This window comes from Papio anubis, chromosome 4 (genome assembly GCF_008728515.1).
Source record: "Papio anubis isolate 15944 chromosome 4, Panubis1.0, whole genome shotgun sequence".
Lineage (NCBI taxonomy): Eukaryota > Metazoa > Chordata > Mammalia > Primates > Cercopithecidae > Papio > Papio anubis.
This window is the reverse complement of record NC_044979.1, coordinates 105,724,058-105,741,214: the sequence shown is the minus strand read 5'-3', so window position 1 is coordinate 105,741,214 and position 17,157 is coordinate 105,724,058. Positions and strand designations below refer to the sequence as shown.

The window sequence follows — 17,157 nt, the reverse complement described above, 5'->3', positions numbered from 1 at the left end:
TCATTTAAGAATAAGATTGTCATTGAAGATGACTAATCTTACAGATGGGTAAGGCACAGTATGTTTCTTCATTTATAATAATGATGTTACCAACCTACAGTCAAAATTATCCTGAACAGTATTTTCAAATGGACTATATAGGCAGGGTAAGGTGTTCGTGGAACGAAACACAAAAGAAAACTGAAACTGAATTAGAGGATGAGGAGAGTCATATTTTACTCATTCCAGTGCTTACATTCAATTAATGAATTCCAAGGGTAATCAACTACATTATTATGATCCTCTATCCTACCTTACTTTTCAAAATTCAGAGCACATTAAGTTAAATGCTTACATGATACTCCACTATAGCACATAAACCAGAAAACAAAACTATCCGGGAGTAATAACCACCAGATGCTATTTTCTTTTGTAGCACTACCAGTTGAAGATAACTTCTCTAGAGTTCCACTCCAACACTATCACCCACCATTTCTCAACTTTTAGTTTCTACCTTTAAAAAAAAGGCAAGACGACATAAATCCCATTATGCCACCGAGTTAAATTTTAAAATGTATGCACCTAAGAGAAAATATAACAAAGATATGATCACTATAGATATCTGTGCTAGTATTTTCTTAAATTCATTCAGAGTTGACTAATGGTTTAAAACTTAAACCAAAGTTCCATTTTAATAAGGAATCATATCTTACCCACTACCATAAGCGTGAATTCAAAACCTCTCTTCACTGATTTTCTGTATACTTGATTTGGGAGATTGGCAAATCCCACATAGCCTTCAAGGTTCTTCTGTTGCTGACAAAAGCAAAAAGGGCCAAGTTATTCATATATCAACAATACTATTCTGTCACACATTTCAAATTCCCTTCATGAACCTATTTTAGAAAATTATACTATTATTCACAGCAAATCAAACTAATTCCATGGCATTATCAATAAAACTATCAATTCTTAAATGGACAAAATTATTTGAGCATGAGTTGATTGACAATATAATGGTTAATTACAAAAATCCAAGGGAATGAATTAAAAATTTAGAAAACCTGCCTCAGAGCAACGATTTTAATTGACAGCAGTTAGTAACAAGATGATTGACCAACCAACTAAAAAAGCAAAATAACACAGGATTTTTCACAACAAAAAAATTCAAATCCCCTTCATACAATATTAAGAATCATTTTTAATTATCTCCTTTAATCACACTAATTACCACAGGTATGAGATTCTTGAAATTTGTCTTCTTATTCATGAAATGAAATCGAAGTGTTGAATTTAAAGCAATTTTTAAAAATAAATTCTTGAAGGCTCTTGTGATCAGTGCCAACCAGCTACAGTATCATTCACGCTGTTATGCCAGGTCCAATTTTGTCACTTCAAGGTTCCACATGATCCTGCTGCCTTTATCTTCAGGTTTATCCAAGTTTTAAAGTAAATTATAACTTCATTTTCTATTGGTTTTTTATTCCTAGATGACCTCAACAATAGTTTCATGAGTAATTCAAAGAAATCTACTTCCAAATTGGCGTAGTAAATAAGTCTGACTTCTAACTTACCCACATGTGAGAAATATTGTCCATAGTTAAGACTATCTGAATAAGCAGAGTCTTATTGGTTAATTTTACTTTGGAGGTAGTCTTATCTCAACATAAAAAACAATAGCAAAAAGAGGCACACATTCTCTTAAAAGTTTCTGCCACGTTTAATTCCCATTTAAAAAGCACTCATGAGATCAAAACATCAATGCAATACACTTGGATTTAACAAAGAACAGAAGTCTACAATGTTTATTAGTCATGTAGATAAACATTCCATCCATAATCTTTGGCTTTTATTTCATAAAACTAATTCTTAAACCAAATTTTAAAAACTAAGCCCATTAAAAAGAAGAGCTAACTGTAAACATAATAATTAAGAGACTAATCAGAATCTAATATCTTTAAGTCAAATATTTGAAAGTCTGCTATAAGTGGAGTTAGAAATATGTATTAAACCTAAGGTTTCCTTGGCTCATATTTCATCCAACTGTAAGTTAAATTTAACTGAGACTGAAAAAAATCTCTGTATAAATTATGTAGTATACTCACAGCTACTTTGTAAAGAACACATTTCCATCATTCCAGTGTTCCAGATTCCAACAGAAGAAATCCACAGAGGCACAGTAAACAAAGAATTCCAAGAATTGTAATGACATATTCGGTCCAAACAGGAGAGGCAAATCCATTGAAACACAGCAAAAGACAGGGGGGAAAAAAAAGTTACTTACATGTAACTCAACAAATTAGAGGTAAATTACAAAGAAATTAAAGGCAGACTTTTTTCTAAACATATCAAAAAGTAGTATTTTTTGTGTGGGATATAATGCCAGTGAGTTTAAACCCATTTTCAGCAGCTGTCCTGCTGAAATATAGAAAATAAGGTCCATTATTGCACCCTGCAGTTGAGGTTTTACAGAAATGGTAGAAAAGATATAAAAGTATAAAGTTCCAGGAAGGTATACAGGAACCAAGTTTTAAATTACAAGAAGGAAAAAAATGTTAATTTCACGCAACTTTGCTTTGTCAGTCACTGGATTAAGACAGCTCAGATAAGACAAATGCAAATGTTTTGGTTAAAATCTTTTTATACAATGCTGTATTTCAAGTTCTATTAATTAAACTGAAGTCCAGAATTTAAAGAAATGTAGACAGTTAGATACAGGAAAAGGAAGGACGCTAAAGATGATAAGCAGAAACAGATGGAAAGAGGAGAAAAATGTGAACTGTGAAAACTGAAAGGCAACTAATAGTATAGAAAATAAAATAGATAATCCTTGGCCAAACTGTGAAAAGTATATCTTTTTATACTGAGACAAATCTGAGTTATATCACAAACCACTTCAAACAATTGGAGTCAGTTTTATAGTTAATTAAAAGCATAAACAAAACCCCAGTTTTAAAGTTAATTACAAAATTATTCCATGACAAAACCATCCAATGACTTCCAAACCTCCTCAAAAGTAAAAGCCAAAGTCCCAATAATGGTCTACAGTGTTTTTCCACCTTAACAGCATCTTAGAATCAGTTGGGGGAGCCTTTATAAAATCCGAATGTCCCAGCTGCACCTCCAGATAAATTAAATTAATCTCTGCAAGTGAGACCCATCCATGAGTATTTTTTAAAGCTCCTCATGTAGTTCCAACGTGCACGAATGCTGAAAGCCGCTAGCCAACAAAGTCTAGCAAGATCTGGCTCTACTCTTACTTCTGGTCTCATCTCCTGCTACTCTTCCTCCCCTTGCTCACGTTGCTTTCCCCAGCACTGAATCCCTAACTACTCCCCAAACACACACTGCATACTTTCATTTCATGGCTTTTGTACTTGTTGCTTTTTTTATTTGGAATAGTTTTGTTTTTTTTTTTTTGAGACGGAATTTCACTGTCACCCAGGCTGGCAGGCAATGGCGTGATCTCGGCTCACTGCAACCTCTGCCTTCCAGGTTCAAGTAATTCCCTGCCTCAGCCTCCCAACTAGCTGGGATTACAGGCATGTGCCACCACACCTGGCTAATTTTTGTATTTTTGTATTTTTAGTAGAGATGGAGTTTCACCATCTTGGCCAGACTGGTCTTGAACTCCTGACCTCATGATCCACCCGCCTTGGCCTCCCAAAGTGCTAGGATGACAGGCGTAAGTCACCGAGCCCCAGCCACAGATTATTTTTATTACTCAAATGTCACCTTCAAAAAGGCCTGCCCTAATCACCTAATTTAAAATTACGACCCCACTCCTCAGCACATTGCTGCTTGCTGTATGCTTCTCCTTGGCTCTTGCCACTATCCAACACACATTTTACCCATCTTGTTTACTGTGACCTTCATCCTGCCCGCAATGTAAGCTCCATCAAGGCAGAGATTGAATGAATTACATAAATTGTACATCAAAAAAGGAAGCTACTGAGAGCAAGCTGAAGTAGTTTCAAAGAATACAGAATTTTAGACTGCACCTTCAAGGAACCCATCAGATAAGAGGTATAACAAAAATGCCTCAGGGTCTGCCCTTGTCTCTTATTCACTGCTTTATCCTCAGCAATGAGAACAGTCTTTGGCACACAGTACTATTTTAAAATTGTGAAAAGCGGGAAACCATTCCAGGCAAAGGGATGGGCCCTGAAGTGGGGATGAACTTGGTATTTCCAAGAGTAAAAAGAAAGCCAAGGTAGGCGGATTGCCTGAGCTCAGGAGTTTGAGATCAGCCTGGGCAACACAGTGAAACTCCACCTCTACTAAAAACTACAAAAAATTAGCAGGGCATGGCAGCGTATGCCTGTAGTCCCAGCTATTCAGGAGGCTGAGGCAGGAGAATGGCCTGAACCTGCGGGGTGGAAGTTGCAGTGAGCCGAGATTGTGCCACTGCACTCGAGCCTGGGCGACAGAGCGAGACTTTGTCTCCAAAAAAAAAGAAGTTCTGTTAACTATAACGAAGTGAAGTAGTGGACAAGGGGATGAGTGACAGGAAATGAGGTCAGGGAGGGAAGTAGGGGCCAGATCATTTGGGACTCAGCCAAAGTAGGAAGTATATGGATGCTATTTTAGGCATGATAAGAAGCCACTAGAGGATTTTTCACAGGCAAGTGACCTGATTATTGTTTTAAAGATAGTTCTCGGCCATCCAGAGTGGTTCATGCTTGTAATTCCAAACTTTGGGAGGCCAAGGCAAGAGGACTGCTTTAGCCCAGGAGGTTAAGGCCTCAGTGAGCTGTGATCATGGCACTACACTCCAGCCTGGGCAACAGAGTGAGAAATCTCATGGTTGGTTGGTGCTGAAAATATAGATTTAGGAATCATCGCCATACAGATACTATTGAAAAAGGATTGGATTCCCAAAGACAGACGAAAGAAGATAAAAAGAAGGGGGTCGGCCGGGCGCAGTGGCTTATGCCTGTAATCCCAGCACTTTGGGAGACGGAGGCAGGTGAATCACAAGGTCAGGAGATCGAGAACATCTTGGCCAACATGGTGAAACCCCTTCTCTACTAAAAATACAAAAATGGGCTGGACTTGGTGGTGCATGCCTGTAGTCCCAGCTACTCAGGAGGCTGAGGCACAAGAATCGCTTGAACCTGCAAGGCAGAGGTTGCAGTGAGCCAAGATCGTGCCACTGCACTCCAGCCTGGGCAAAAAGAGAGAAACTCCAGTCTTTTAAAAAAACAAACAAAAAAAGGAAGGGGGGTCGAGACAAAGCCCTGAGCACTCTAACATTGAGAGGTTAGGTAGAGAAAGATCAGCCAGTGGAGACAGGAAGAAAATCAAGATCATCTCAGGGATGGAGGATTCATTCAACTATGCTGAATGTACAGAGAAAGATACCATAATAGAAACAAACATACTGATAAAATTTGGAAATAAGGTCACTGGTAACTTAAAAAATAAAAGTAGTCTCCGTAACATGGTGACAAAGAAGATTTACAGTAGACAATTATTTGCATGTAATTATTATAATAAATAACTTTAACTTTTTAAATAAAATTATTTTAAACACTTTGTCAGCTCCCCCATATGACTGATTTCCCAGAGGGAGAGAACCATGTCATATTCATCTCTATGTTCTTAGCAAGGTGATGACACACAGTACATATTTTAAAAATCTGAATGACTACTCTTTCAGGAAAACATCTTCTGAGGAAGAAATGCTGTACAAAGATAAAACATTGGTTTGGCTCTGCTAAAAACAAATCATCCCAAAATTCGTATAAAAGTATCCTATCAGATACAAAAATACGGCTCTGAAGCTACCTAGCACAAATACTATTCAGAAAATATACTAATAATTTGGCCAGGCATGGTGGCTCTCGCCTGTAATCCCAGCATTTTGGGAGGCCGAGGCGGGTAGGTCTCTTGAAGTCAGGAGTTCGAGACCTGCCTGGCCAACATAGTGAAACCCTGTCTCTACTAAAAATACAAAAATTAGCCAGGCATGGTGGCGCACACCTGTTGTCCCAGCTACTCTGGAGGCTGAGGCAGGAGAATCGCTTGAACCTGGGAGGCAAAGGTTGCAGTGAGCCAAGATAGCACCACTGTACTCCAACTTGGACGACAGAGCAAGACTGTCCCAAAATAAATAAATAAATAAATAAATAAATAAATAAATACTGGTTGATTAAAACATATAGACTTTTCCTATCTTATAAGAATTTTTCCATACCCTACATTCTAAAATCAACCATAGTCTGTAATTCAAAAGACTTAACCACCCACTGATTCTTTTCCTGCACAAATGTTCACAGTGCCAGTGTGAAATATCTCTGGATAAGGAAATATTAATTATAGATGTGAGCGATACAATTGTGGCATTTTTAAGTACATATAAATAAAAGTATATTCATCCAAGCTTCTACAAAAATACCCCTGGGTCTTTAAAGTATTCCTTGATTTCAAACATTAGTTATGTAAGAAGCAACATTTATCAAATAATCTTTTCTAAAAGCATATCTGCTAGATATGCTTTACAAAATCTTTAAGATGTTAAATCTGTATGTTAAAAGCATAGTTAAGAAAAATCAAACTACAGTAACTCCACTGTTTGATGAAAAAAATCAACTTAAATACAATATCCAGTAACTTCCTTCTAAGGTTAAATAAGTTCGGCACAAATGTATTCAAATAACAGTATGTTTCAAACAAGTTCTAATAGATAGATTATTGAAACTCTTAGAATTCTTTACGTTCTCTTGCCATTTGTTCCTGTTCCAAAGTTACCCAAATCTTGCTATCTAAAATCCCATTACCATTTTTAAAGCTCTGAATACTAATTTTCAACAAATTTTCCAATAGATAAAAATTTTCCAATAGAAAAAAGCAGCAACTTATTTTGAAAACTATTAAATATGCTTTTTAGTAACAACAAAAAATTGATCAAGGGGAGTTGTAACAGAATGGAAGCCTAATAAAAATCAGAATTCAAGAAAAACACAATCCTAGAAGGAACTATAAACCTTCAACTTCCCACTATCATTACAAAATGAGATGTTTAGTAAAAAACTAAAATGATTAGGGATTATAATGTACACCTCAAATTATCTTAATACACCCAAATTCTATTTCTCCTTTTAGTATGTGCAGTTTAAACATCAGGCTACAAATATCCAAGGTTTACATTAAGAACTTTACATTTCAAAAATTACCATTTATCTTTTCTAAATAACTTCAAGTTCAATCCGTCTCCCTTTGGATTTTAAAATATATAAAATATATATACACAAATATATATATTTATATATAAAATATATATACAAATATACATATATATAGCATATTGTTTTATGAAGTATGTTTCTCCTAAAGTGTATGTAATTCTAAATATGAAAAACAACTACAGACTACAAAAGGAAAAGATATTAATGCAGAAGTTTACTTCTCAACTCCTTAGTATTCCTAACAAAAGCCTTCTATCATACACAGATGTAAGTGTCTGGTACTTGCTTAGTCAAATTCCTACCATCTCTCATACAGCCTAAGGGAAAAGTTAAAGAACTTCATTTGCCATTTAAATGTTTTAAATATTTTAAGTATAACTGGTCTAAAAATGCCTAGATTCTAGATTTAATATAAAATGAAAACTGAAATATTACAAGATTACATAAGCATGTCCTAAATATCAGTTTTTATGTTCCTCATCCCTCAACTATTTTAAAGGTTCATTACCTATTTAGCATGCCCCCAGCTCTCTTCTTTTTACTGATATGAACAAATGGGTACTGACAGAACCAACTTTTATTTTCTTAATCCTATTCTGGATTCTCAGTTAATCTGTTAAAAAGATTCTAATATTTAACTCTATGAATACATACAAGAATGAGATAACTTAAAATTTAAATCAATTTTTCTTTGCTCTGATCTTAACTTCCTAGACTTACTGACCTTATTCCTTCACTCATTCATTCAACATACTTACAATAAGTCAGACATGTATGTGTGTTCTAGTAATTAGGAATATAAAAGCTAATAAATACAAGGTCCCTGCTCAAGAAGCTAAGAATCTAATAGGGAGGTGAGGTAAGCTAGAGGACAATTAAAATAATTCCTTGACAAATGCTCTCATATAGGAAAGCACAGAAGGATACATGAGAGCAAACAAGGAAGGATGTTTCATCCTATCTTGGGATCAGATCCTTCAGATACTGAAGGGCTGACTAGTAGACCTTAATTTGATGAGAGATGAGGGTGGGAGCTGCAGAATATGGGTCTCAGTCAGTTGAGTTATTAACTGCAAAGGCCCAAAAGCAAGAAGAGAGTATGGTTCCTTATAGGAACTACAAATAGTTCAATACAACTCATTTTTAGGATCAAGGAGCTACAGCTTAGGAAAGTTAAGCAAAAGCCAGATGAGCAAGGACTTTGTTGGCCATACTTAGGAACTTAGACTTCATCTTGAAAGCTTAGGAAGAGCATTAAAGATACAAAGAGGAATGCACAATCACATCAATTCACATGCAGAGTCACATTCATACTTTAGAAAATTACTACTGACAAGAATATTCACGATGAACTGGAGGAGAAAATGGTAGTAATCCCAAGAGCTGCTCCAGCTGCCCAGGGGAAAAATAAAGACTTGAACCAAGAAAGAGGCAGTAAGGATAAAGAGAAATATAGGTTAGAACTCTATTAGCCATTAAGGTAGCCACTAGCTACATGTGGCTACTGAGTACTTGAAATGTAGCTAGTCTGAATTAAGACGTGCTATAAGTACAAAATATCATATTTTAAAGACAGTATGAGAATAAGAATCAAAAACATCTTATTAATAATTTTATACTGATTGCATGTTGAAATCAAATTTTAGATATACCAATTACATAAACTATAAAACTAAAGTTAGTTTCACCTGTTTATTTTTACTTTTTAAATGTGGCTATTATGAAAGCTTAATTACATATGTGGCTTGCAACAAATTGCTATTGGACAATGCTAGGTTAGATATTAAAGAGATGAAATGACAGATCTCGGTAACTAACTTGTAGAAGGGTGATAAAATTTGGATTTCTTAATTTAGGCTTGAGCAATTAAGATGAATGGTGAGTACCAATTGTTAAAAGTAGAAATCACCCGAGTTAAGGTGCTAACTGGACTTTGGGAAGATAAGGTCTAGTAGGTAGTTGTATATATAAAGGTTAGAAATGCTAGAAACATCAAGGTTAGACAGATAATTAGTATCTTAAGTAATCAACATTTAAATGGTATCAAGGCCATGGATATGAATCCAAATACAGCATACAGAGTAGGAAGCAGGCCAAGAAGCAACACCAACATCCCATCATAATCACCTAAACAAATCTAGGAAAAGCTGAGAGAAAAGAATCAAAGAGCTCACAGAAGCATTTCAAAGGAGGTCAACTGCAGCAGCCCCCTCAAGAAGTGGTTAACTACACGAAATGCTCTGGAGTGGTCAATCAAAGGATACAGAAAAACCTACTTATGGTTACTGGAAACCACTGTCAAAGTTGTATCAATGGAAAGATAGGGGAAGAAGGCAGACTGGAAATAAATAAGCAGAAAAAAAAACTACAGGAAATGAGTATAAGCAATTATTTTTTAACGCTTATCTTTGAAGAGAAGAACAATAGGATAGAAGCCAGAAAATACAAGGTCAAGAGTTTTAAGCACTTAAAAAAAAAAAAGGCAGACAGTTTTACTTGTGTGAATGGTAATATAAAACACCAAGTAGTAGACAAAGTTAAGTAGGACACAGATAACATTTATGGAATGATGGACAGGATTTTCCCTAAGTACCAGAGATAAAACAACTTGAAAATTCCAAAAAAAGAAAAGAAAGTAGGGGATTTTAAGAGGTAAAGATGTGAAACAGCAACCTAAGAATAGAGAGAGAGACTAGGAATATATAGCAGCCATCCAAGCAATTTTGTTCACCTAGTTAAGGCTGAAGACCACAAATCTTTGACTGTATCCCTGAAGCCATGTGATCTTTTCCTCCAGCAGCAATCCATAACTTGAGTAAAATAAAATTGGCTGCAGGAGTCATTTGAAACTTGCTTTGCAGGAAGGGTACACAAAAGTACAAGATCGAGAGAGCTGACAAATACAGTTGAAGCAATTCAGTGAATGAAAATGAAGAGGAACAAGGATGGAAGGCAGAAAGTGAAGAAGACAGTAAAAAAAAATAAGCTGCTGGGCGTGGTGGCTCATGCCTGTAATCCCAGCACTTTGGGAGGCCGAGGTAGGCAGATCACCTGAGGTCAGGAGTTCGAGATCAGCCTGACCAACATGGAGAAACCCTACCTCTACTAAAAACACAAAATTAGCCAGTCGTGGTGGGGCATGCCTGAAATCCCAGCTACTTGGGAGGCTGAAGCAGGAGAATCCCTCGAACCTGGGAGGCAGAGATTGCAGTGAGCCAAGACCACGCCATTGCCCTCCAGCCTGGGCAACAAGAGCGAAACTCCGTCTCAAAAAAATAAATAAATACATGTAAGTTGTGGTTAGAATGGGCTATACAATTAAGATTTTAGAAGTGGAATGTAAGTTGCAGATGATAGCCCCACAGGATTATTACTTTTTTTTTTAAATTTTTTCTTTATTTTTAAATTTTTTTCTTCTCACTCATTCCCCCACAGGGCTATTAAAAGGATGGCTCTCAGATGAGACAGAGAGAGAAAAAAAAGGATGTCTCAAGAATAGTCAAGAAACTGAAGCTAACTTATTGAATGTGTCTTACACATGGGCCTAAAAATGTCCCAGAATGATGATGGAGCTTAGAGCAGAAAAGAAAAATTGAGTGTTAGATGTCATCTTTAATATTAGAACAAAACAGGGGTGTCGTAGCTGAAAATTTTAAGAAGGGGTAGAAAACACTGCTGCTAAACAGTGAAATTGTAAGGAAGCAGGGTTCTTTTTAAAGGAGAATGGCCTACAGTCTAGACCAGTGCTGTATTATGGAAATATTAGGTAACCACATATGTAATTATAAATATCCTACTACAGGGGTCCCCAACTGCTATCCCAACTGGTAGCAGTCCGTGGCCTGTTAGGAACTGGGCTGCACAAGAAGAGGTAAGTGGCGGGCAAGTCAAGTGAAGCTTTATCTATATCTCCAGCCTCTTGCATTACCGCCTGAGCTCTGGCACCTGTCAGATCAGCGGCGGCATTAAATTCTCATTGGAGGGTGAACCCTATTGTGAACTGTTCATTGAAGGGATCTAGGTTGCACAATCCTTACGAGAATCTAATGCCTGATGATCTGTCACTGTCTCCCATCACCTCTAGATAGAATCCCATCTCTTAAAAAAATAAAATAAAATAAAATGAATATTAGGCTGAGTGTGCTGGCTCACTCCTGTAATCCTAGCACTTTGGGAGGCTGATGCGGGAGGACTGCCTGAGCTCAGGAGTTCAAGACTACCCTGAGCAACATGGTGAAATCCTGTCTCTACTAAAGTACAAAAAATTAGCCAGGTAGTCCCAGCTCCTCAGGAAGCTGAGGCACAAGAATTGGTTGAACCTGGGAGGCAGAGGTTGCAGTGAGCCAGGACAGTGCTACAGCACTCCAGCCTGGGCAACAGAGTGAGATGCTGTCTCCAAAAATTAAAAAAATAAAATGAGGCCAGGCATGGTAGCTCATGCCTGTAATCCCAGCACTTTGGGAGGCCAAGAGGCAGGTGGATCATCTGAAGTCAGTCAGGAGTTCGAGACCATCCTGGTCAACATGGTGAAACCCCGTCTCTACTAAAAATACAAAAATTAGCCGGGCATGGTAGCACGCAACTGTAATCCCAGCTACTCAGGAGGCTGAGGCAGGAGAATCATCTAAACCCCGGAGGTGGAGGCTGCAGTGAGCTGAGATCGTGCCACTGCACTCCAGCCTGGGTGATAGAGTGAGACTCCATTTCAAAATAAAAATAAAATTAATAAAGTGAGTATTAGTGCCCAGTACTGGGTGACGATGTGGAAAAAGAAACACTCTCCTACAAGACTTGGAATATAAACTTAAACCACCTACCTAAAGAGCAATTTAACCATGTGGACCAAACACTGAAGTTTTTATTCTCTTAAATTCAACAAATTCCACTTCCAGAAATGGATAGTCTTGAGAATCATACATGATTAAGATAAAAGAATATTCAACAAAGCACTGCTCATAATAGTAAAAAATTGTAACAATTTTTGATGAGTTCTAAAGACAAGTGAAACTAAAATTATATTACAGTACCTCCATATATTAAAATACCAGGCAGCCATTAAAAGTAAGATTTTAGAAAAATATGCATGGACAGATAATGATATATTGACTAGAAAAACATTCTTAAACACTTGTCACAGGAGAACATCAAAGAACTTGGTGGAGTAAATACTCGAGAAAATTCTGCTGCATTAAAAGCAAGGAGAAAACTGACACAAACTGTTCAACTCAACTTACTTAAAATTCTGGAAATTAAATAAAAGCTTGCAGGTCTCCATGTAATGCTTATTCAAGAAAAGGGACTGAGCCTTGGTAAAAACAGCAGCTCTTGCATTTTAACTTGCCCATTCTCATCTCTCTACCTCTACACTAGCCTTGAAAACCAACAGCACACCATCACAGTAAAAACCAGCAGACTAGTGGCAACTGGAAAAAAAACAGAACAATCATGGAATGCCTTCAAAGCCTCGCTTTCAAAGCGCTATCATTATTTGATGTATCTGGTAGTTCCTAAAGGCCTACTCACAAGTGACTACTAAGATAACCAAGCAGAGACTTCAGTGACAACATATGGCAAAAATTAACTTCACAGAATTAGTTCAAAAAGCAACTAAGCAAATAACAAAGAGTAACAAAGAGTAACAACAACAAACCCTGCAGGGAAGGGAGAATCTGATTTCCAGAGCTGCCACACTGTATTATTTGAAATATTTAAAATGTCTAGTATTCAAGAGAAAATTATGAGCCTTGCAAAAAAACCTCAAAAGTGCATGGCCCACATACAGGAGAAAAAAGCAACAGTCCTTGAGAAAGCCCAGACATTAAACAAATACTTTAAACCTGCTATTTTAGATATATTCAAAGAACTAAAGAAAAGTCTAATAAACTATCAAGTATGAAAACAATGTTCATCAAATAGAGAATATCAAAAAAATTTTTTACATCCTGGAGTTGAAAAATATAATAAATGAAAGTATTCACTAGAGAAGCTCAACAAAAGATTGGAGCTTGCAGAAAAAAGAATCACCAAACCTGAAAACGGGTTAAATAACATTAACCAATTTAAGTAAAGAAAGAAAAATGAACAGAGCCAGAGACCTACGGAACAAAATCAAACGTGAAGTAGAGGAGGGAAGGAAAAAAGGGGTGGGTGTAGGAAGGAAGGGGCAGAATGTATATCTGAAGAAACAGAACTGAAAACTTCCCAAATCTGAAGAAAAACATTAGTCTCAACATCAAAAGCTCAACAAACTGAATAAGACAAAATCAAAGAGACCCGCACATCATAATCAAACTGTCAAAAACCAAAAACATAGAATACTGAAAGCAGCTTATGAGAAGCAACTATATGTATAAGAGACTGTAAATAAGAATAATAGCTGACATCCTATCAGAAACCATGGAGGCCGGAAAGCAAAAGGATAACATATTCCAAATGTTAAAGAAAAAGACTGTCAACCAAGTGAGCTATGATGGTGCCACTGTACTCCAGCCTGATTGACAGAGTGAGACCCTGTCTTAAAAGAGATGTAGAAAACAGCAAAATCACAGGTGTAAATCATATCACTACTTAGATTAAATGTAACTAGATTAATGCATTTTGCTGTTTCAGGTATAACAGGACTCCAATCAAAAGGTAAAGAATGGCTACGTGGATTTTTAAAAGTAAAACCCAACTATATGGTGCCTACCTGAGACACGTTTTAGAATCACAAACACAAACAGGTTGAAAAAAAAGGACAGAAAACAACAAGAGAGAGCTGAAGTAGCTACACTAATATCAGAAAACACAGACTTAAAAGACAAATCTTGTTACCACAAAGAAGGATATTTCATACTGATTGAAGGACCAATCCATTGAGAAGATAGAACAATATTAAGCATATATGTATCTAAAAAAGGAGTCCCCAAATTGCACAAAGCTAAGAAAATGAAAGGTAGAAATAAAACAATTGAACAGTAATAGCTGACCTTCAACACCCTACTTTCAATAATGGGTAAAACAACTAGACAGATGATAAAGAAGCAGAAGACTCAACAACACTACAAAACAACTAGACCTAACACATAGCTATACAACATTCCACCCAAAAACAGCAAAATACATTCTTCTCAAGTGCACATGGAATATTCTCCAGAACAGATCACAAAACAAGTCTCAATTTAAATGGGTTGAAAATCATACAAAGTATATTCTTCATCCACTACAGAATGAAGTCAGAAATCAACTGCAGAGAGAAATCTGGAAAATTCACACATTTGTTAAAATTAAACACTATACTCTTTAATAATCAATAGGTCAAAAACTAAAATACAAGGGATACTGGAAAATACTTTGAGACGAAGGAAACCAAAAAACACAACGTACCAAAATGTATTGAATGCAGCTAAATCAGTGCTTAGAAGGAAATTTACAGCTGTAAATGCCTATATTAAAAAGAAAGATTTCATATCATAACCTTCCATCTCAAGAAACTAGAAAAAGAACAAATTAAACCCAGAACAGGGAAAACAAAATAAGGAAATGATTATTTGAGCAGAAATAAATGAAATACACAAGAGAAACATTAATGAAATCATAGTTGGTTCACTGAAAAGATCAACAAAATTGACAAAACCTTAGCTAAACTGACCAAGAAAAAAAAAAAAACCAGAACACTCAAATTACTGAAATCAGAAATGAAAGAAGGGAAATCACTACCAATCTTTCAGAAATAAAAAGGAACCTATGAACAATTAATTCCATGCTGACAACAAATCAGATTATAACCTAGAGGAAATGCAAAAATCTCTAGAAAGACATAAACTACCAAAACTGACTTAAGAAGAAACAGAAAATCTGAATAGTCCTATAATAGATTAGTAATAAAAAATAACTAATACATACACCCCCCCAAAAAAGCAAAAACACAACTTTCCACAAAGCCCATGCCCAGATGTCTTCACTGGTAAATTCTACCAAATGTTTAAAGGTTGTACAATCCTTCAAAAACTAGTCGAAGAAATAGAAGAGGATGAAATACTTCCCAACTCATTTTATGAGGCCAGTTTTACTCTGATACCAAAACCAAACACATCAAGTAAAAACAACCAACCAACATCTTACATGGATGCAAAAAAAATCAACAAAGTACTAGCAAACCAAATCCAGCAATAAAAAGGGATTATACACCATAACCAATGGGATATATCCCAGAATGAATATGTTGGTTTTACATATGAAAATTAATCAATGTAATACACTAAATTAAAACCCACACACAACAAACACATAATCATCTCAGTAGACACAGAAAACACAATTGATAAAAGTTCAACAATCTTTCAACGATAAACACACTTAACACACTAGACATACAAGGGAACCTCAACCTCATAAAGCACATCTCAGAAAACCCATAATGATGAAAGACTGAATGCTTTCACTCTAAAATCAAGAACAAGACAAAAGATGTCTATCATTGCCACTTCTAATCAACACAGTTCTGGAAGTTCCAGAAAAGGCGTTTGGTAAAATAAAGAAATAGAGTGCATCTAGATTGTAAAGTAATGTAAGTAGTATTTGCAGGTGATATGATCTTATAAATAAAAAATCCAAAAGAATCCACACACACACCAAAAAAACTACAGGACTAATAAAGTTGCATGATATAAGATCAATATACAAAAATCAATTGCATTTCTATAAAAAAATTAAGAAAAAATTCCATTTGTGATAGCATCAAGAATAAAATACCTATAAATAAATTTAACATAAGGAAATGTAAGTCTTACACATGAGAACTATAAAAATGTTGTTCACAAAAACTGAAGACCTAAAAAAACAGAAGATATTTTGCATTAATGGAGTGGAAGACTTAATATTGTTAAGACGGCAATACTCTTCAAATTGATATACAAGTTCAACACCATGGCTATCAATATCCTTGCTGGCCTACTTGTAGAAATTAGCAAACTAACCATATAGTTCAGATGGATATTCAAGGGAACCAGGATAACCAAAACAATTTTGAAACAGAACGAAGTTGAAAGACTCACACTCCCTAATTTCAAAACTTACTGCAAAGTTAGTCATCAAAACAGTGTGGTACTGCCATTAAGAGTATACAGATCAATAAGAAACAAATGAGAATCCACAAAAAAAACCTTACATCTATAGCCAATTGTTTTCACAGAAAGTTGTCAAGACGACACAATGAAAAAAGACTAGTTTTTTCAACAATAAGTAGTGAAACTACTGGATAGCCACATACAAAAGAATGATTCCTATCTCACACCATACCCAAAAGTTAACTCAAAACATTCACAGCTTGTACTCAAAACATTCACAGCAGCATTATCCATAATAGCAAAAAAGTAGAAACAACCCAAATATCAACTAATGAATGGATAAATGAAATATGGTAGTATATATACAACAGAATAATATCCAGCAATAAAATGGAATGAAGTACTACTGAGACATGCTACAACACAGACAAAACTTGAAAACACTGCTAAGTGAAATATGCCAGTCACAAAAGTCACATTATATGATTCCAGTTATATAAAATGTCCAAGACAGACAAATCCATAGAAATGGAAAGTAAATTAGTGGTTGCCAGGACAAGAGAAGAGGAGGGATGGGGACTGATCATTAATGGCTCCAAGGTTTCATTTGGGCCTGATGAAAATGTCCTAAAAGTAGACAGTGACAATGGTTGCACAACCCTGAATACACGAAAACCCACAAAATTACACACTTTCAAGGGGCATATTTTACGGCATGCAAATTATCTCAATAAATCTGTGATAAAAACAAGCACGTACTGTACACTACCTTTCACATATAAATTGTTACATCTCCTTTCTCACACATATCTTCTCATATGTGTAAAAAAATACTCACAAAAAATCAATCAGAAACTCATGAGATCCATCACCTCTATCAATGTGTGGGGAAGTGGTAGAAAAAAAGCAGAATGAGAACAGGGTAAAAGAAAGGTGGGAGG

General features: G+C 35.9%; 1 protein-coding gene across 9 annotated transcripts in view; it reads right to left on the bottom strand.

Annotated features, from left to right (window-relative positions):
• Window positions 1-17,157, bottom strand: part of SEPTIN7 (septin 7) — a 104,099-nt gene that overhangs the window by 72,228 nt on the left and 14,714 nt on the right. For 2 of the 9 annotated variants that reach the window (XM_003896106.4, XM_017956774.3), the window contains exon 3: window positions 693-795. In XM_003896106.4, the coding sequence (XP_003896155.1) occupies window positions 693-795 (103 nt within the window). Of the gene's footprint in view, window positions 1-692; window positions 796-1,210; window positions 1,265-1,553; window positions 2,090-12,489; window positions 12,494-16,073; window positions 16,081-17,157 lie in introns of those variants that run through there. The other 7 variants (XM_009203111.2, XM_009203105.2, XM_009203106.3 and 4 more) reach the window with 7 other exon arrangements.